This window comes from Sarcophilus harrisii, chromosome 6 (genome assembly GCF_902635505.1).
Source record: "Sarcophilus harrisii chromosome 6, mSarHar1.11, whole genome shotgun sequence".
Lineage (NCBI taxonomy): Eukaryota > Metazoa > Chordata > Mammalia > Dasyuromorphia > Dasyuridae > Sarcophilus > Sarcophilus harrisii.
Genome location: NC_045431.1, coordinates 132,836,467 through 132,858,318, shown reverse-complemented (window position 1 = coordinate 132,858,318; position 21,852 = coordinate 132,836,467). Strand labels below are relative to the sequence as shown.

The 21,852-nt window shown below is 33.8% G+C and overlaps 1 protein-coding gene across 4 annotated transcripts in view; it reads left to right on the top strand.

Moving 5' to 3' along the window:
• NPNT (nephronectin) overlaps window positions 1–21,852 on the top strand; it is a 111,996-nt gene that overhangs the window by 50,571 nt on the left and 39,573 nt on the right. For 2 of the 4 annotated variants that reach the window (XM_031943178.1, XM_031943177.1), the window contains 3 exons: window positions 12,601–12,693; window positions 19,063–19,182; window positions 20,542–20,661. In XM_031943178.1, the coding sequence (XP_031799038.1) occupies window positions 12,601–12,693; window positions 19,063–19,182; window positions 20,542–20,661 (333 nt within the window). The remainder of the gene's footprint in view (window positions 1–12,600; window positions 12,694–19,062; window positions 19,183–20,541; window positions 20,662–21,852) is intronic. The other 2 variants (XM_031943180.1, XM_031943179.1) reach the window with 1 other exon arrangement.

Here is a 21,852-nt window from a genome sequence, read left to right as displayed (position 1 = left end):
CAAAATACATGCAAAGCTAGTTTTCAACATTAATCCTTGCCAAAAAAAAAAAAACCCTTTGTTACAAGTTTTTCTTCCTCCCTTCACCAAGATCCCCCTTCTTCAGACAATAAGCAATCCAATATGTTCAGTTTTTCAATATATATTTCCACATTCATTATGTTGCACAAGAAAAATCAGATCAAAAAGGAAAAAATGAGAAAGAAAAAAGTAAGCAAACAATAACAAAAAAGGTGATTCACATTCAGTCCCCACAGTCTTCTCTCTGGATGCAGGTGGCTCTCTCCATTACAAGTCCCCTGGAGTTTGTCTAATTCACCTTATTGTTGAAAAGAGCCAAGGAGGACTTGATTTCAAATTTTGATTCAATTAGGTCTTAGTTTCCTCAACTGTAAAATGAGGAGTTGGGAATAAATGGCTTCTGAGAACTATTTCAGATGTAGTTCTGTGATGATAGCCTGGTTGTTTTTTGACCAGGTCTTAAAAAAGAATAAGTACTCTATCCATTTGGTTCTTTTCTCAACATTTATATTAAGTTTTGAAAGGCAATATAGTGAAATGGGAAGAATCCCACAGGAGGCCCAAGGTCTGGTTCTCCACAAGTTACTCTATCTCTCTGAGTCTCAATTATCTTAGTTCTAAAATGGAAATAATGACACCTTGTCTGACTTCTGATTCCTTTAGGATTCTTCAAATTCTAAGATCTGTGATTCTGTAATTAAATCTGCAATGGACTTGCTAAAAAATGAACTATGCTCATCTCTCTCCCTTTTTTCCCTCTATTGGAATAGGTCTCTCATTTGATATAATTTACCCCATTTAACCTCCCCTTTCTTCTTCTCCCAGTACAATTCATTTTCTATTCCTTAATTTCTTTTTTTATATGATCACATTAGTCAACTTATAGCCACACCCTTTGTTTATGTATATACCCTTCTAATTACCCCAACAAAGATATAATACTCAAGATTACACATATCATCTTCCCATGTGGAGATGTAAGCAGTTTAATCTTTTTAAAAAAACATAGTTTTTTTTTTCCTGTTTACCTTTTTAAGCTTCTCTTGAAGATCAATTTTTTTGTTCAGCTCTTGTCTTTTCAACAGAAATGATTGAAAATTCCTTATTGAATTGAATGTCCAACCTTCCCCCTGCTCAATTTTGCAAGGTAGTTGATTCTTGGTTATAGATCAGGCTCCATTGCCTTTGGAATATCACATTCCAAGCCCTCCTTTCCTTTATTATGGAAGCTGGTAGGTTCTGAATATTCCAGATTGTGACTCTTTGATATTTGAACTGTTTCTTTCTTGCAGTAGATTTTCTCTTTGACCTGATAATTCTGGAATTTAGATTCTTTCAATGACTATTTTCTCCTCTGGTTCTAAGGATATCAAGGCAATTTTTCTTGATGATTTCTTAAAAGATATTATTGAGGCTTTTTTTTTTTTTGATCATGGCTTTCAGGTAGTCCAATAATTCTTAAATTATCTCTCCTCAATCAGTTTTCAAGGTCAATTGTTTTTCCAATGAAATATTTTACATTTTCTTTTATTTTTTTATTTTTTTAAATTTTGGTTGACTCATTGAGTCATTCACTTCCATTTGTCCAATTCCAATTTTTAATGAATTATTTTCGTCTGTTAGTTTTTTTTTTTTTTTTTTTTTTTTTTTTTTTTTTTTTTTTTTTTTTTTTTTTTTTTTTTTTACCCTCCTTTTGCATTTGGCCAATTGTTCTTTTTAGGAGTTGTTTTGTTCAGTGGATTTTTTTCCTCAATTTTTCCAAGCCTATCTTTTATGGAGTTGTTTTCTTTTTCTATTTGTCGAATTTTTATTTGTCCTACTTTTTAAGAGATGCTTTCTTCAGTATATTTTGTCCCATTTTGCCAAATTTATTTCCTTAGGAGTTGTATTCTTCAGTCGATTTCTGTGCTTTCTTTTCTAAGCTGTTGGCTTCCCCTCCCCAAACTTCCATAATTCTCCTGCATAACTCATTTCTTTTCCCCATTTTTCTTCTCCCTCTCTTATTTGACTTTTAAAATCCTTTTTGAGCTCTTCCAAGAGAGCCTTTTGAGCTTGAGAGCAAATTAGGCATTTTTCCCATTGCTGTCCTCTTCTGGGTTTGTATTCTGATCTGTCACCATGGTAGCTTTCTATGGTCAGAGCTTTTTTTGCTCATTTTAAAAATTGAACTCTGCTCCTAGGACATAGGGAAATTTGTTCCAAGATTTTTTTTTAAAAAATTTTTAACAGGGGGATGATAGGGTCTTCTCACTGACAGTGCTGAGCTAGGATTAGGATGTGGGCTGGTAATGCTGCAGACTTTCTCACTGTACTGGATTATCCTGTTCTAGTCTCACTTGTTATGCTGTGATTTGGGGCCTCACAGTTTGCCTTTTGTAGTTGCATTGAAGGTCTTATAGCTGACCTGCTGAGCCATTGGCCCTCTGAGGTAGGACAGAGTAGCCAATGTTGCTGTACTTTGGCTATGAGTCTTCTGCTAGATTCCTCCAGCTGTGCTTCCACTTGGCCACATTTCTTTCTGCCCAAGTGAGACAGACCTTTCCTGAAGTCTTTCCAAGATACTTTAAACTGGTAAATTATCTCACTCCCAACATTTGTGGATCCTGACACTCCAAAATCTGTTTAGAAGCTTGATCTAGCATTGGTTCTGAGGGACACTAGGGAGAGTTGAGGCAGTGTCTTGGTTTTTCTCTGCCATCTTGGTACCATCCCCATGCTGATCAATAAAATTAGGATGTTTCCTTAAAGAAGCAATTAATCCAAAACATGTGTATCAAAAAATGTAGCATCTACTGTGTACCAAACTACTAGGTACTATGGATGCATATATGAAGAATGATACAATTCCTTTTTAGATTGATAGATAAGATAAATGGAGATATATATGCATATAGATATACATATGCACAAACATACCCTCAAAGATAGATACCTGTAAATAGATAGTTTAAAAATACAAAGACATAAACACATGTGCAAATTAAAATTGGAAGGAAAGCAGAAAATTGAGAAAAAAATTTACAGTCAATCTCTCTGATAAAGACCTCATTTCTTAAATTTATACAAAACTGAGTTAAAATTTATAAAAAATAAGAGTCATGGGGCAGCTAGGTAGCTCAGTGGATAAAGCTCCAGCCCTGAAGTCAGTCAGGAGTTCAAATCCGGCCTCAGACACTTAACATTTCCTAGCTGTATGACCCTTGGCAAGTCACTTAACTCCAATTGCCTCAGGGGAAAAAAAGTCATTTGATAAATGGTCAAAGGATATAAACAGCACTTTTTAAAAGAAGAAATCAAAGCTATCTATAGTAATATAAAATGTGTGTGTGTGTGTGTGTGTGTGTGTGTGTGTGCGTATATACATGCACATACAGAGAGAGAGGGAGGGAGGCAGAGAGAGAAAAGTAAATGTCAGGGAATTAAATATAAGATGGTTAAAGAAGATAGCTTTTTCTTGAAGTCTGGGGGAAAAGAGACATAAATTATGATAATTTGAAAGTATAATGGGGTCAAATTAAGATTTTCAAGGTTTGGGGAGGTCTGTATATATTCATATGCAGTAAGAACAAAGTCCCTGGATGAAGAAAAGTTAGAAATTAGGAAAAGAAAGAATGGATGAAGGGAGAGATATTAGAGGAGATGGAAAGAGATAAGATCAAAGGCAGAATTTGTTAGACAAAACGCCATCTCATTTCTCCCTCTCCTGAAAGAGAGGAAGGATGTAGTAGGGTGCCAATGATTTGAGAAAGGAGGAAAAAGTTTTTATTCGTCATAATGGGAGAGAGTATGATTAAAAGTCAATTTGGAAATTATAAGCTAATTGCTGGGAAGCAGTAAGGACCTACTTGAGAAGAAAAAAAATAAAACCATGGCAGGAAGGATAGAAAAAAAATATATTTAAAATAACTGTAAAGTGGGAAGGGGAAGGAAAGATAGAATTTGGACTTTAAAACTTAAAAAAAAAACCCAAACATTAAAAATTGTTTTTACAGGTAATTGGGGGGGGGAAATAAAATATTATTTTAAAAAAGAACTGCAGACAGTATAAAATACTTGGGAGTCTACTTGCCAAGACAAATAAAATTTATTTGGAAGAACAAAAGGTCAAGAATATCAAGGGAATCAGTGAAAAAACAACGTGAAGGAAGGTGGCCTAGAAGTACCAGATTTCAAACTACATTTCAAAGGGATAATCATGAAAACAATCTGGTACTGGCTAAGAAATAGAATGGTAGATTAGTGAAATATATTAAGTACATAATACACAGTAGTAACTGGCTGTAGTAACTGAGTGTTTGACAAACCCGAAGACCTAAGCCTTGGGGTCAAGAATTCACCATTTGAGCAAAATTGCTGGGGAATGAAGATCATTTTGGCAGAAACTAGGCATAAAACAAACATTTCACATTATATACAAAGTTAAGGTCAAAATAGGTAAATGATTTAGACACAAATGATGATATCACAAGTATTTTAGCTGATGCTAAGCAAAGACATCAACTAGTGACATCAACTTGCATCTGGTGTTAGACTTTATTGGAATCAACCACAAAGGAGAAACAATAAAACAGTTATGGTGAGGGTGATGACAACAATGGTGATAATAATGATAGAAAATATTTATGTAATCTTTTAAGCTTTACAGAATGCCTCATGTAGAATATCTCATTTGATCCTCATCATAACCATATTACAGTAATAATAATATATAATCTTAATATAGCACATTGAAGTTTACATGAAGTATTTACTGGTAATTTATATTTTAGAAATGATAAATCTGAGTCTTAGGGAACTTACATGATATACATACATGTGGTCATATGCCTAGAGACTTATCAACAAGTCACAAAACCAATTTTATTGACTAGTTACAAAAAGAAAAAAGGAAATTTCATTGAAAATGTATCTTTATAGTAATATAAATTGTTCTATTTAACTACTTCATTCATTTCACTCTGCATCACTTCATATCAACCTTCTTCATTTTCTCTGAAATGGTGTACTTCATCATTTCTTACAGCTTAATAATTTTTAAAAATTTCAATATTTTTCTATTATTTTTCCAATTATATGTAAAGATAGTTTTCAACATTCATTTTTGTAAGATTCCAATTTTGTAAGTTCCAATTTTTTCCCTTCTCTCCCCTCTCCCCAAGACAGCAAACAATCTAGTATGGGTTATGCAAGTTTAATCATTTTAAATGTTATTTCCATATTTGTCATGTCAGAAAAATCAGAACAAAAGGGGAAAACCACAAGAAAAAAAAAAAGCAAACCAAAAACAACGTGAAAACAGTGTGCTTTAATCCATATTCAGTCTCCAGGTATTGTCTCTGGATGTGAATGGCATTTTCTATCCCAAGTCTCTCAAATTTTCTTGGATCACTATATTGCTGAGAAGAGCTAAGTATATAATAGCTGATCAGCACATAATCTTACTGTTACTATGTACAATGTTCTCCTGGTTTTGCTCACTTCATTCAGTATTAGTTCATAGAGGTTTTTCCAGGCTTTTCTTAGAGCATGAGAGACAGTATGTTTATATACTAGGATTTTTATCCATCTCCCAATTAAAGGGAAACCTTCAGTTTCCAATTTTTTGCTATAGAGTTGATATAAATATTTTCCTCTGACCAAGAAGTGACAAACTAGGCATACTGAGACACATTTTTAAACGTGGCCAATATGAGAATGTGCTTTCCAGATATAAGGAATTAGAGTGGAAAGGAAGACTTCAAACTGGCAACTAAGAAAGGAGAACTGGTAGATCATAGATCTGAATATAGTATTAGATGGCACCAATCACAAAAGAACAATAATTAAATTTGTTATATAACAAATGATTATTTTTTAAATTTAAAAATACTTTTTATTTTTGTTACATGCTTTTGTAAAGAAAGAAGCTAGAAGAAATCAAATCATAATTAATTTGAAAAAAATTGAAGATCTAAGATATCTTTGAAATTAAAGCTACACTTAAAGCTTTTAGGATGTGATATGTAGCCATACTCAGTTTTTTATGCTTATATTTTCCATAGTTACATGGCTTGCTTATATGTGAATTAGGCATGTTTTCCCACATACTTGAAAATAGGTTTCACCAGATTTTCGTTAGCTTTTGATCACTTGATCCTATATCTTTGGCATGATGGTATTGATGAATTAATGAGAAATTCATAAGTTCAGTTGTCACAATTATTCACAACTATTGACATAAAAATTTAGAGTATCTTTGTGTAAAAAGCAATATAAAAAAGGATTAGAAAAATGAAGTAGCAAAATGACATGTTGACTGCTTTGAAAAAATGGGTTCTCCCACTATCTTTCAATCTTTTGGGAACTGATTTTTAAATTAATTGTTGGAAGGGGGAAAGTGGAGAGGAAGTTCAGGTATTTTGCAAATTTTAAGGTATTATGTAACTAGCTCTTAATTGGTTTTCCTCTTTTAAATCTGATTTTTTCTACAATCTGCCAATCTTACCTGGGCAATTTCATTTGAATAAAGAATTTGATATATTACATATTAGACAATGTATTTCATTTTTGTTTCTTAAAAACCACCATCTTGTTTCTTTGCTCTTTCTTTTTGGCAAATATTCACAAGGAGTAGCAGGTCAGCCTTTGGTTAGTGTGGAATCTATTTTTATATCAGAGCCCTAATTTAATACTAGGGTGTTTGTATGTGTGTGTGTGTGTGTGTGTGTGTATGTGTGTGTGTGTTTTAAAGAAAGGGAGTATGCAGTCCAAAGTAATGTGTAGTCAATACCTTACAAATGTGTTCCTAAGTGTACTTAATAGGGTACTACTGAGATTTCAGGAAGTGAGTTTCAATTTGCTACTAAGACTTTAAATAATACACTTCCAAACAGTTTACAATGGACTTCTTCATTATGTATGCACCTAGTTTTCATCAGAGAACTTTGATGTACTGGGTTCAAATATCAGACCCCTAGACAGTCTTTTTATAATACTTTTTATTGAGAGAGAATTAGATGCTGTTTTTACTTGCCAACTATTTGTTAAAAAAAAAAAAAAAGAAAGGAAGGAAGGAAGAAAGGAAGGAGGAAAGAAAGAAAGAAAGAAAGAAAACCAGCATAAGTTATGAGCATAAAAATAAAAAAAAACTTAAACTAGCTTTAAAAATAAAAATTCCAGATGACTATGAAGCTGACATGCCTATATATGCATGCTTTCATAATTTCTCTTTGTTCTCTTTTGATAGATGTGATGGGAATGTACACCAAAGTATGGCAAGAACCACAGTGGATTTGACATTGTAGCAGACAAATTGAGTTGGGGATGGGGATAGGACTGAAGATTACAGGCAAAATGGATGTAGTAAATTGCCCCAATTGATTCAAAGAATGAATTGTAATCCTATGAGAAATACCTGCAGCAACTTTCTGATTGATAAATTACAGACCTTTTTTCTCTTGGTATACTCATCAGATTTTATTCATTTTTATATTCCTAATAGGACTCCAAAAGAAATGCTTACACATTATTGCCATCTCTCCTGATACTGTTGATCACCTCTCCTTCATATTCTTTATTTTCTTGGATTCTATGATGTTTCTCTGTCTCTATTGCCTGCCATTCTGATCAGTCCTTATCGCCTCTGATTCTTCCTTCTGTTCCTCCTCTCTGAGAGTAGGAATCTTCCAATGCTCTGCCCTCAACTATTTTCTTCTTTTGGCCATTCTCAATTTCTCCAATTATTATCTCTGTGTTGATTACTCTCAAATATTTATCTTTGGTCATGAATTGAATTCTTATGAATTCTTACTCACTCTCTTCTAGACTTAGAGGTATGGCTGTATTTGGAAAGACAAAGAAGATGGTTCTAAACATGGTTCTGTTATTTATTATTTATATAACTCTAAACTCCTGTTACCTCATCTACAAAATGAAAGGGTTTGTAGGGTGATTTCTAATGCCTTAAACTCAAAATACATGATGAAATCAATCAACAAACATTTATTAAGCACCAAGAATGTACTAGACATTGTGGTGGGCACTGGGAGAAACCAAAAAAAAAATTGAAATTCTGCTCTCAAGGAATTTATATCTTATCAGGGTGGACAACTTGTGTGTTCTACCAGAGAAAAGGAATACGTGTTTATTAAGTGTCTTATATATCAGGCACTGTGCTAAATACTTTATAAATATTATCTTATGTGATCCTCACAATAACCCAGAAAAATAAAGAATATTATTATCCCCATTTATAACTGAGATAACCGAGGCAAAGAAAGGTTAATTGACTTACCCAGAGCCGCACAGTTAGAAAGTGTCTGATTTCAGATTTGAACTCATCATCCTGACTCCAGGACCAGAGATCTATCTATTTCTAATAGCAACCTCTAATTCTGACAACTTAGGCTCAACATATACTATTGTTTATGAATTCATTTTCTCCTTGAAACCTGCCTCATCCTCTTTATCAAATGAAATAGTGTATTTGAAATGCTTTATCACCTTTGAAGTAGTATATAAGTATTATCATCATCATTATTATTATCATCAAAATCATTAGAACTTCCCATAGTAAACCCCTCTCCCTTCCTGGCCACATCCCCTTTTATTGTTGTCTCCCTCCATTAGTACATATGCTTATTAAGGGCAGGAATTATCTTACTTTTTGTATTTGTGATATCAGGGCTTAAAACAGGGCTTGGAACACATTTAGTCCTTAAGAAAAAATGACTTTTCTTTCATTGTTACATTCTTTACACAATCATTCAGTTGCCCAGGATTTGACTTTCCTTCTCCTTCACCCTCCAATATGTCATCTCTAGTCTACCTTTCCTCCATCTCCCATATTTACTCCTTCTTTCTATCTCCACTGATAACATTCTGGTTTAAGCCCTCCTTATCTATTAACTTAGCTGTTATGAACTAATTATCCTTCACTCCAAACTTTTCATTTTCCCATTCATCCTCCAAATCCCTGATAGAGTAATCTTTATAAAACTCAGGTATGTGATGCAGAGCAAAGTGAAAAGAATCCTGAGAACAAAGTGTACAATGACAATGTTCTAAAGATAAACAGCCTAAACACAATTCTGATAGTGTTATTCCCTTGCAGTCTCTTCACTGCTAACTAAAATACAAACACCTTAGACCCTCCTTCACAGCATGAGACAGTCTCATGTCACAGATAATATTGGAGCCATCCTGAACTGCTCATCTTTCCCTCATATCTTTCTGCTCACTTTTAGCTTCGTTCTTTGGTGCATTCCCAACACAGTACATTAATTGAATTCCCCATGTTTTCAGCCATTAAAATCAGGTGATACCTTTTTGAAATCTTCCTGGTCCCCAGATTTTGAAGTGATCATGAAATAACATTTGTAAAGAGCTTTGAAAACCTTAAAGTTTGATATAAATATTAGCTAGTATTAGCTATTTGTCCGATTTCCCTCTACACTTGGTACATTTAATTTGCATTATAGTTGTCTTCTCTCTTTACTAGATTGAAAGGGCATGTACTATATTATATTTCATCTCTGCATCCCTAGTGCTGAGTTTGTTATCATCATCATTCAATGCTTATTAGCTTCTTGTTTATGAATTCATCAATGCTTCTGGAGACCCTTGTTTTTTTAATACCTCAAGTGGAATAAAGAGCTTCATGATTTATCAGGTATATCATTTTAGGATTATTATATAGCTTCTTTTCCCTAAGATCCATTCCAGCCTAAAGAGAGATGCCATGATATCTGGGATGGAAGATAACTATTTAAATTTGAGAAGAATCACATTACAAGAGAGGGAAAGGATTGTTAGAAAAGAGAGGGAAAATGGGGAAGGGGAAGAGAGTTGGAGGAAGAAAGAGAATTAAGAGAGGAAATAGGGGGAAAGGGAGATGAGGAGGGAGAGAGAATGGAAAGAGAAATAGAAGGAATGGAAGAGGAGAGAGAAAAATAAGGAAGAAGAGAGAAAAAGAAGATAAACAGGATAGGGAGAAAAGAAAAGAGGGTGAAGGGAGGAAGGAGAAAAGAAAGAGAAAAAAGAAAAGGGAGAAAAGGAGAAGAGAAGGTGAAGGTAGAAAGTAGAGGAAAGGAGGGGAAGATAGTGGTAAGGAAGGAGAGAAAGGAGAAGAGAACGGGAAAAGAGGATCATAAATTTAGAGCTGCAACAGATTCTGTCTCCAAAGTTACAGGTCTGACTTGATAATTTCCCTTGCCTAGTATGATCCTTTATTATAGAGACTGTTCGTTTTAGTAACCTACTATGGAGAGAGGATAATAGTGACAATAGTATAGGGATTTTTGGATTTTCCCCTGTCTCGTTGACTTTAGAACCTGATCTACCTCCAATGTAAACTTTAGGACCATGTTAAAGCATATTCTTTCAAAAAAAAAAAGTCTTGCTTTTTAAAAAACCACACATACACTTATTTCATTATATATGTTCATTATATATCTGTGTATATATATATATATATATATATATATATATACACACATACTATATATCTACATATACACATATGTATATCTTTATATATGTATGAAATGCTAAGATACTACAAAAGGTACTTGGTTTTTCTCATAAAAATGGATATTCTAACCTATTCTCTGGAAGCATTCACTGCTTAGTGTGTTATGTCCCTCTGAATTCCTCCAGTAATAACTGAGAATTACATAACTGAATATCACCAAAAATATAGATTGTCTATCTTTCTTTCTACCCCCCCAAAAGAAGCAATACCCTTTTATTCTCCTATGCTTCAAATATGAACTTTTATATTCTGAATGCCTTCCTTTCGAGGAATTAAAATTGTGCCAGTGAATTCACAGACAGATGTGTTGGGATCATTATGGAAGAAAAGAGGAATGTCTAAATTCATTTTATTGTTGTAATTTCAACGTAGTTTTGTGTTTCATCTTGTCAGATTCTTGCATGCTGAGGAAAGATCAGCCTTCAATATATCAGAACCAGACAGTGACCTTTGGCTGATAGATGGGTTTTATCTGAAAGATGATCACTTTTCTGAAGGATAACCATCTGTGCACTTTAGCCCCTTTTTTAGTTTGTCAACAGTGTCAGCACTTGCTTCTGACCTTGTTAATATGAGAGGTGTGCTTGGGTTTTCTTATCTAGAAAATGAGATTCATTTTGTCAGGCATTTAATTTGATGTGAAAACAAGCTATAACAATCTGAGAATAAGGGTTTGTTGTCTTATTGAATTTTTCACCTTGATTCAAACCCATCTTTTGGGAAGGTGAGAAGGATCACCTTTTCAGTATAAATCTCTCATATGAGCTTGAATATGAAGTATTTTAACTTAAGATCATTCCTTAATCTTGAATGAAAAGATTAATGATGTTTCCTGATATCCAGAATGAGGCTTTTTTTTTTTTTTAAAGGAAATCATGCGTATGTTTGTGACCCTGAAATGTCAGAGTGATGTGAATTACTATTGCATAGTTTTTTAATTTTTTAATGTTAACCTTAAAAGCAAATGGTCTGAATGCAATTCAAGTCAATTCAATTTATATTTATTGTGCACAAAATGTGCAAGGCATTGTCTTAGAACCTGAAGATACAATGCTAGCAACACAACCTTGAAATCTGTTGCAGGGATAACTCAGATAAGCACAATACAAGGCATAGCTCATAGCTATCAAAGAAAAAAAAGACATACAATAATGTAGGAAAATTCAAAAGGAAAGGAATACTAATTTTCATGAATAGCATCAGGGAAGGCTTCATGGAAAAGGTAACATCTTGAAGGATCTTATCTAGTAGAACTAGAGAGTTTATATTAAGCATGTGAAAATGGAGAACAGCTTTAGAATAGTTTTGTTGAAATGTAGATTATATAAAAGGGAGTGTTTGATGTAAACTTTGAGTTCCTAGCTATTTATAATAACTACCTTTGACTGAGATGGTTCTTCAATATTGATCATCAGAAAATATGAATTTTAAGTCATTTTTTAATGATTACTGTTTTGCCTGAATTATTTAGAATAGCAATTCTCAACTTTTTGGTGTCACAGCCCCTTTACCTTCTTAAAAATTATTGAGCACCTCAAGGAATTTTTGTTTATATCAAGTTATTTGTATCTAGCTAACTATCTCAGTGTCTATTGGTATTTACCATATAAAAATGAAAATGTTTTAGTATTGATATGAAAATAGATTTCACCTCATGGACTCCCTAAAAGAGTATTAGTGATCCACAGGAATCCCTAGAGCACCCTTTAAAAACACTGATTGTTTATGAGACGTGATTGTTTATGAGAATTTATGTAATATACTTTTAAATAAGACAATGCCAGTGAATATGTGCTTTGCAAATTTAAATATAATACAAATGGAAGTTTTTATAATGATTGTGATATTTGATTAAAATGTGGTAATGATGGAACTTGGAAGGGAATTAGCAAGTATCTTCTGTCCAATGTCAAAGTTATTTTTCAGTTTCCTTGCCAATAAAACTTAATGCTTTTAAAAAAAAAGTGATATAATTTATACTTAAATGGAAATATATTTAGAGGTAAGAAATTTGATCATTTTAAAGAGCTTGGTCTTCTGACTTTTATCACCTTCTTCCTGATATGAAGATGACCACCCCTATCCAACCCCTCTTGATCAGCACAGTGAACAGCCTAACGTCCACCTCCTGGATCTTCATGCAATGAATTTACCTTCAAGGGGTGAGAAAGTGTTTTCTTTCAGGTGGTCTGCACCTCCCACCTGCATGGCTTCCATTACATAATACAACTTCTTGCAAATTTACTTGAAGAATGATCTGCTGGTGGCTGCTGCCATCTTAGAGCCAGGCCTGAAGTCCCTGAGCATGTGCAGTCAGTCAATGAACAGCTGTTTCCTCTTGGTTACTCCCTTCTGGACTCTATGAACAGGTTCTATGCTTCAGCATAATCACTCTTGCTGTACTTTCCCCCCAGGGCATCACAATGCTTTCTAAAATATTCTCTTAGGCTTGGGACATCATAATTTGGTTTTCACATAAAAGCACATCATAGCAGTATAAAGAGACTATGTGGATAAGGCTTTGCCATAAAAGGACAGCTTTTCCCAGATAGATTTTTTTTTCCCTTTTGAATATTGGCTATTAAGCCGTCTACTAATCAGATCATAAGCCAGTTTCCCCAGTCTAATGTGTATTTTGCAGTACACAATTTCTCTTCTGAGAGACTATATCCTTCACTATGACATAAACTCAGGCACTCCCAGAGAGTTTAGATGAATGCTACCAAAATTTATTTGACATATTTTATGTATTAAAACGGAACAAGGAGTTAGTCAACAAGCATTATTAAGTACTTACTGTGTGCCAAGCACTGTTCTGAGTCATTAGGATACAAATTCAAGCCAAAAAAAGTCAATTATTTGCCCTCAAGGAGTTTACATTTCAATGTGGAAAAGATACTATCTGAAAAGGGATAAGTTGACATGGTGGCTATGTCAAGACCCTGGAGACTCAGAGTTATTAGAGGTGGGCTTATATTTTTAAATAAAGTTTTGATGATGTATTTTAATATTTCTAGATGACTGAAATTTACATATTGATACTTGATTTCCTGCCATTATGCTTAAATCAGAACCTGTTTAAAAGTAAACTGAAGGTGCTCCCAAAGTGCTGGCTTTCCCAGTCTATTCCTAGATTAAGTTTAATGCTACAAAAAATTTAATGCTCTGTAAAATATTCTATTTGATAACATATAGTATAAAATCCAATAGAACTAAAATTTATAGACAGACTGTAAACCACAACAGTGGAAGGGGTTCCTTCTCTAAAATTAGTGAGAGTTGTTTGGATTACTGAGATGTTTATTCACTGCCTAGGGATCACATAGCTAATATATGTCAGAGACCTGAACCCAACTCCTTGTCATAGTGACATGTAATCCAATATGGATGGAAAAGTATTCTAAAGATTGAGACGTTTGTATTATGAATCTTATCCAGAGATCTTAGGCCTTGTTTGTCACTTACTTTTTCTCCTTTTTTTCTGAAATGAAATAATAATACAGGTCTGCACTTACCTCCTAAATCTGCTTTCCTTTTCAAGCCCTTGAACCACCTAACTTGCTTTGACATGTGGCATTTATAACATGTTCATTCTGATTATACATGTCATTTCTATATTGTGTACAAAATTGCAGCATTATGATTTTAAGTGACTTAATTATATTATTTTCTAGTTTTGAATTAAATAGATTACTCCATAACATAATGGGATTCATTAAACACCTTTTTACTGCCATCCTTCATTATAATTCATATCTCATTTTAAATTTCTGATGGAATAAGATTAAAAATATATTTTTAAAAGACACAAAACTCATTTTGGTTTACTTAGGTTCCCTTTGAACTTTGGTGGATTTTTGATATTTATTTACAAGTTTCCAACAGTATCTTTTCTCCCTCTCCCTCCCCCTATCCCTCTCCTTCTTCTTCTCCCTTTCTTTTCCCCTCTCCCTCTCCCTCCCTCTCTCCTTGTCCCTCCTTCCTTTCCCTTTCCCTCCTTCCTTTCCTCTATATCTCCCTCCCTTCCTCCTTCCTTCCTTCCTTCCTTCCTTCCTTCCTTCCTTCCTTCCTTCCTTCCTTCCTTCCTTCCTTCCTTCCTTCCTTCCTTCCTTCCTTCTTTCCTCCCTTTCTCCCTCCCTCCCTTCCTTTTCTCTTTGTCCTTCTTTCTCTTTTCATTTCTCTCTCCCTCTCTACCTTCCTCCCTTCTAGACTCCCTTCCTCTTACTTTCCTCACTCCCACTTACCCTCCTTCTACCTTTCCTTCTCCCCTCCATTCATTGTTTCCATCCTTTGTAGAGTGGGATTATTTTCTATAAATTCAGACATATTATAGTATTTGAAATTCAACTTTCACTTAATTGTTATAAAACTTTTCATCAATATATTATTACATCTACATATATATATATACATATTCATCAGCAAGTTTTTAATATGGTACTTAATTTTGGCAGTCCACATTGTGTTTATAAAGAAAAAAAATCCATCTTAAAATGTAGTATAGAAAAAATTTCTCAAGAAAATGATAGAAGAAGTAATTTAAAATCTTAGTAGTTCATGGGGAGGGGCAGATTCTTATATCATGGAGCCCATCTTGCTTTTTGAATCTACCTGTTAGAGTGAATGCCAGATGTTTAATGAATGTTGACAATCACTGGATTCGTTGACATTCATCTTCAGACTTTCCATGGTAACCTCTGTGAATGACAGCTTGAGGATTTGTAGGTGATGCATGTATTTGTCAGAAGAAGAAACAATTTCAATGACTGGTGAGTATTAAGGAATTGCCAGTTGTTAAAGAAGAATCATTCAGTACTGTCAACAAATTTTTAAGTTACTGCTTTCTCAAATTTCTTTAAACTTTTTAAGAATATCTTCTGTGTAATTTAGAGAATAGTCTTTTCACACCTACATATATAGTTATATGTGCCTTATCCCCAAGACAGACAGACAGACACACACACACACACACATGTATTTCAGATATATAAAGAAATTCCTTCTATAAGTACAGATCAGCAACTATTTATGGCCTTAGAGATTAGCCTGGTGAAACAGGTTAAGCAACTTGCCCAGGATTTTATAGCTAGTACATATCAGACAATTTGAACCAGGTTTTGCTGGTTGTAAAACTAAATCCACTCTATCATGCTCCCTTTGTATAAGACATTCCATTTTCCCCAGGCACTGTAAATTGTAGAAAGAAACAAGTCATTGGAATGAGGTGTACCTAGTGTATACATATTGCATCCATTATATAATCTAGAAATAAATATGTAATATTTTTTCATTGAAATGTTTTATTATACACTTCATTGAATATCTTATTGTTTATCACCATACTTTCTAGAAAAGTGAACCTAACAACCAATTCTGGTTCTTTATTTTAGAAATTTTATGTTTCATTCTTCCCAATATATTATTTTTTGTTTGTTTGTTTCTGTTTTTAAGAGCATCTTGGGGTAAAGCTGGTCTCCCAAACTCATCCCTGTCCTAATTAGAAGGGAGTATGTACCCAATGTAAAGGATCATCTATGAGCCAAATGTATATCTTGGGTAGAGGTCAGAGCTTGTGGGCTTTAGGTATATTTGAAGTACTTATATTATGTGTATATTATATGGGCAGCTAGGTGGCACAGTGGTTGAGTGCCTAGTCTGAAGTCAAAAAGACTCAACTTCCTAAGTTTAAATCCACTCTCAGATGCTTATTAGTTATGTGATTCTGGGCAAATCACTTAACCCTGTTTGTTTCAGTTCCTCATCTGTAAAATGAGCTGGAGAAAGAAATGGCAAACTAAGAACAATTCAATTGGGATCACAAAGTGTTAGATACACCTGAAAAAAATGACTGAAAAACCATAACAGTGTATTGTATATGTGTGCATAGCCTCACTCAAATACAAAGTATCCCATATGCAAGGGTGTTTGTATAATTATTTCTATCTATAACTTTCTAATTTATGACACAAAGAATGTTTTTTTATCCAAAAGACAGTTTGCTAAAATGATCATTTAGAACACAGAAAAGTTTTGCAGTTTCATCAAAAACTCCTTGCTGAGAAAAAACTCACTGTACAAATGCATATTAGAAGCTAAGTAAGAGTCTTGCAAGAGTCCCAGAGGTCACAAAGAGATTATATCAGAAGCAAGACTTGAAGCTGGCTTGTCCAGTCATCATCAAAGTTAAGTCCTTTGAAACTCACTTCCCTCCTACTGGTAAAGTTAGGGAACCTGGACAACTAATTTTGGCATATTATTAGATATTAATCACTCTCTGGCTCAGTTTTAATGGCTTTTCTATATTATTTTGGAGGTTTCTAGTTAAAGAATATGGTATATCAAGAAGTAACTATGAAAAGAGTAATCCACATAAAGAAAGGATAAGCCAAGCCTCAGGATGTGGAATTATATTTAACATCCAATTTTTATGCTGCAGATGAAATTATATTAGACCTCCTCCAATAGGAAGTGCTCAGGTTTAAATTCTATATCTATAACACTAAATATATAGTAATCTATTTTTAAACTAGATATGAATTTCAGGGATTTATCAGTCATACATATTGTCACTTTAAAATAGTCATAAGAAGTGGTTCTTGAGTCATATTTATAATAAAGATTAAAATGCAATTTAGAAGTAAATAAGGGGGAAGAAAAGCTTCTTCTTGCTCATCATTCATTTTGAAATTTTTCAATCCATAAGAGAGAGGGGGAAAATTTTTTTTGTAGATGATGGATTATGTATCTGGTTCCTTCTACAATGAGCATTTCCTCTTGAAATCTTTGGAGATATAATTTTGTTCTGAGGTCACTTGAGCTTATCCAAGGTAAGAAAGAAAAGCTCAGTAGTAGTATGAGAGCTCATTTCAATGTTGAGTTTTTTTTCACATTTAACCTTTCCATTTTCATTTAACTTCAGCCAGAAAAAAAAAATTACAGAAGTAGGCTTAAATTCCTATCTGTTACCATTATGGTGAGATAAAACAGAAGAAAATCAGACCTTGAACAGAGATAGGCTGTGTCAAATGAAATATATAGACTTATAATAAGCCATAAATTCAGATTTCAACTAACTGAATTTTTTTTGAAGATTAGGATTTAGCAGTTATATATTGATAATCTATATTTCAGACTTCCTAATAGACACCCATAAACAATAGTAATTATGTTAATTTAGTGCTTAGGTTTGTGATTCCAGAGAAAACAGTTGGTCACATTTCTTTTTAATGAAGTCTATAATCCTGACAGTATTTCACAGTGTTTATTTCCATCATATATGAACTTTATGTTCACTTGGGACAAGATTTGAAGGAGGAAATTTTCCTAATATATACTTCATTAATTCATTATGTATTGATAGTTACACCAATAAATCTGAAATCAATAATGCTCAGTTTTTAATACCTAAATCAATGTTTCTACATTGCCCTTTTGATGTCTTAAATCAACTTTGCTAAAGGTTTTGTGTTTTTTTAGTCATTTTTAAAGATTTGCTACTAAACTGAGAAACCTAGATCCCGTCTTTAATCTTATACACAACGTAAATAAATGAAACAATAAAAATAAAGTTATCTTCAATAGTAAGAAACAGAGTGGGGTAGTAGATAGAAAACCTGCTTTGGAGATTGGAAAACCTGGATTCTAGTCCTATCTTGTAAACATATCTGTTTTGGGACCTCATTCAAGGAAGCTCTCTAACATATTGCAAAGAAGGTACTGGCTTGCATTAAGAAAGGGAGTTCCTCAGTTTCTACATTGATGAAATCATGCGTCTAGTCCAAGAAAAACTCAGAAATACCATATCTGGACTAGATTAGTGCATTTGTTCTCAAAATGCATCTTTGCTTTGAAAAGTTCAAGGCATTTAGACATTAAACAAATTATTTTCATCTGATGCAATAAGTTAGGGTAGATCTCTTAAAAAAATATATACACACACATAAACTCCAAGAGGGAAGAGGAAAGTAATACAGCCAACTCAACCTACAGTGAAGTTGCAAGTCTGTTCCTATAAATTGAGAATAAATTAATACAAACAACTAATTTATTTTTCTTAGTCCCCACATCCCTCTCTTACCAACAGCCTGATTTCTGCTTATCATAAAGTTAATATTTCTCCTTCAGCTCTCTTTGAATATCAGGCCAACTATGTTTTTATAGGAAGTACTTCTTGGTCTCCTCTTTTTGGGGTGAGCCACACAGAATGTCCATCCAGCCCTGGAAGGTCAGATTTCCTTTCCTCTGAGCCATGGATAATAATATCCTGTGTTCTCTATCATTTCAGCTGGGATTCACCTTTTGAAAAGGTTGAAACAGTGAGAAAGTGAGAGCTTATTTTCTTCAATCTATAATAATCAGTTCAGTTTATAATGTTAAATATCTATCTATTCTTTTCTATACTTCCCCATAGGCACACACATGCAGGCAGACACACACACACACACACTCCAGGATGAGTTAATATTTTCGGTTTTGATGCTGGAAGTCATTTGTGTTTGCTCCCATACCACTTCTCTCCCCATTCTTTTTAGACTTAAATGAATGCGGTCTCAAGCCCCGGCCCTGCAAGCATCGTTGCATGAATACTTATGGAAGCTACAAGTGCTACTGTCTAAATGGGTACATGCTTATGCCAGATGGATCTTGTTCAAGTATGTTAATAATCTTAACCCTCTGCTTTTTTGGGGGGAAGTGTTCTTGGGTTATTTTTATGGCATTTTAGATGTTTCATGAAAGACTCCTCATTCTATCTCAAAAGGGACTTACATATTTCAATTTGCTTGTTGTTTTAATATGTATATTAGCTTAAATTTCAAATTGGAGGCACTCAGAATAAATGTAGCATTCTCTTACTGCAAGTGATCTTTTAAAATTGATGTGGTAGATGTCTTTGTTCTTAAGAGTAATCCACTCAAGAATAAAATTAAATTTGATTATGACATTTCCCAAAGAAATATCCACCTTTCTCTACCATTCCTTTACTTTATAGCTATTCTTTATTAAAATGGGCACCAAGCTCTTGCTTTATATAAGATAACTTGAATGCTTGAAAATCATAAACCAATGCCTCTCCACCTCAATTTTAACTTTCCCTATTATTTTGTCAAAGGGCAGCTTAATGTAATAGATGGAAGACTGACCTCAAAGTTGGAAAGATCTTATTTGGAGTCCTGCTTCTGATATATATTCTAACATGTGTATATATATATATATATATATATATATAGATATAGATATATATATATAGATATAGATATTTGATAAAATTATATGTTTAGGAAAAAACATCATCTTCTTATAGATGATTACATTGAATGGGGATAATAAAATCTTTATTTTCTCTAGCATTTGGCTTCTAAGTTCTAAATGTGGTCCTGAAAACTTTTTTGAACCTGCATCTGCACTGTGCCAAATATGACATGAGTTCTTATTTTCACTTAATTAACTGTGTAGCTTAAAAACAAACAAAAACACAACCACCTGGCTAAACAAATGTAGCTCATATAAAAACTGAAGTTTTTATTCCAATACCCAATTGCTTCCTTGAGTCAGCTCCTTAAAGCAGGACTCTAGAGTAGTCTTGAGGGATGGTTATTGTCTTTCTAATTCCAAGGACTCAAGCTCTTTTCTGGTATATTTCCCTCAGTTATAGTCTCTAATTATAACAAATAGTGAATATTATTCCAGTATCTTTTAACTAGTTCATATCTATTAGTCTTACCTAGCTTTAATCTCTAGTTGGGCATTGTTGCAATGAAACTGAAACTTATTAGAGTCCTTAGCTTAAAAAAAAAAACCTGGGGAAAGGAGGAAAATAAACCTGAGTTATCCGGATAATTGGTTTTGTGCATTTTCTTTTCTACATGGCCCATGAAGATCTGATCTGCAAATCCTTTAGATGAAAAACCTTGATCTTTTATTTCTACAGTGTCTCCAGGGACCCACCTCAATTGGAGTAGGGTTCATTTTCTTTTCTTGCCTTATATGAGCAAGTCTCTATTTCCTTTTAGGTGCCCTGTCGTGTTCTATGGCAAACTGTCAGTATGGTTGTGATGTGATGAAAGGTGATGTACGCTGCCGTTGTCCTTCACCAGGCTTACAGCTGGGGCCAGATGGGAGGACTTGTGTGGGTGAGTGTGAAAATGGAACTGAGTCAACAACTGCTCTCTAGTAAAGGGAGAATGTTGCATATGATGGTATGGAAAGCAGACCTCTGTTTTGTGAATGAGTTGTAAGTAGTTAAAGAAAGTAAGGAAATTATGGCTTAAATCTATAGCAACTTACATACACGAAGAATTACAGAAAATGTTTGCCATGTACAGAGCAATGTACTTTGCATATCTTGATTTCAGTATGGGAGTTCTCAGCCTTAGCATAAGGGATTTTCATCACCATGATTTCCTGTTTAAGATCAAATGAAATAACAATTGCAAATAACTTATCATAGTGCCTGAGAGGGAAACTAGGAGACACAATGGATGGAGTGCCAGGTCTAGAGTTGGAAAGATTCATTTTGAATTCAAATCTGGCCCCAGATACTTACTAACTGTGTGACTCTTTACAAGTCACTTAACCCTATTTACCATAGTTCCTCCTCTATAAAATAAATTGAAAAAGGAAATGGCAAATCATTCCAGTGTCTTTGTCAAAAGCCCCAAATGGGGTCATGTACACAACTGAAATTACTGAACAACAACACAGTATCTGGTACTTATCATAGGTACCTAATAAATATTTATTCCCTATACAAGCACATCAGGGTAATTGACTTGCCCAGGTCTGTCCAGTTCATCAATAAACATTTATTAAATTCCTGCTATGTGCTAGGTACTATTCTAATTACTCAGGATACAAAGAAGCTCCTAGTTTTACCTGGTGAGAGAGAAAAGATTTGGACTTCTTGAAATTTATCACTCTTAGCTAGCTGGCACAGTGCATAAGTTAGGAGGACCTGAATTCAAATTTGATTTCAATACTTAACACTTCCTAGCTGTGTGAGGCCTGGGCAAGTCACTTAACCCCAATTGCCTCAGCAAAAAAAAAGAAAAAAAATTATCACTCTTTCCACTACTCTAAACTTCCTCTATGTACTTTGTGTGTTTCTACATATTTAATATATTGAATAAACAAGTGAATGAATAGCATGGCTATGAACTAAAACATTGTCATTATAGTCACTGAAAGACTGTTTTTTGTTACATGAGACTAATTCAATTGTGGACAGTTCAGATCTTTTTTAAAAATTGCTCATCTTAGATTTTTTTATTTCATTACTGTTGGCGCTTCTTCTGCCTATACAGATTGCAATCCTTCTATGCCTT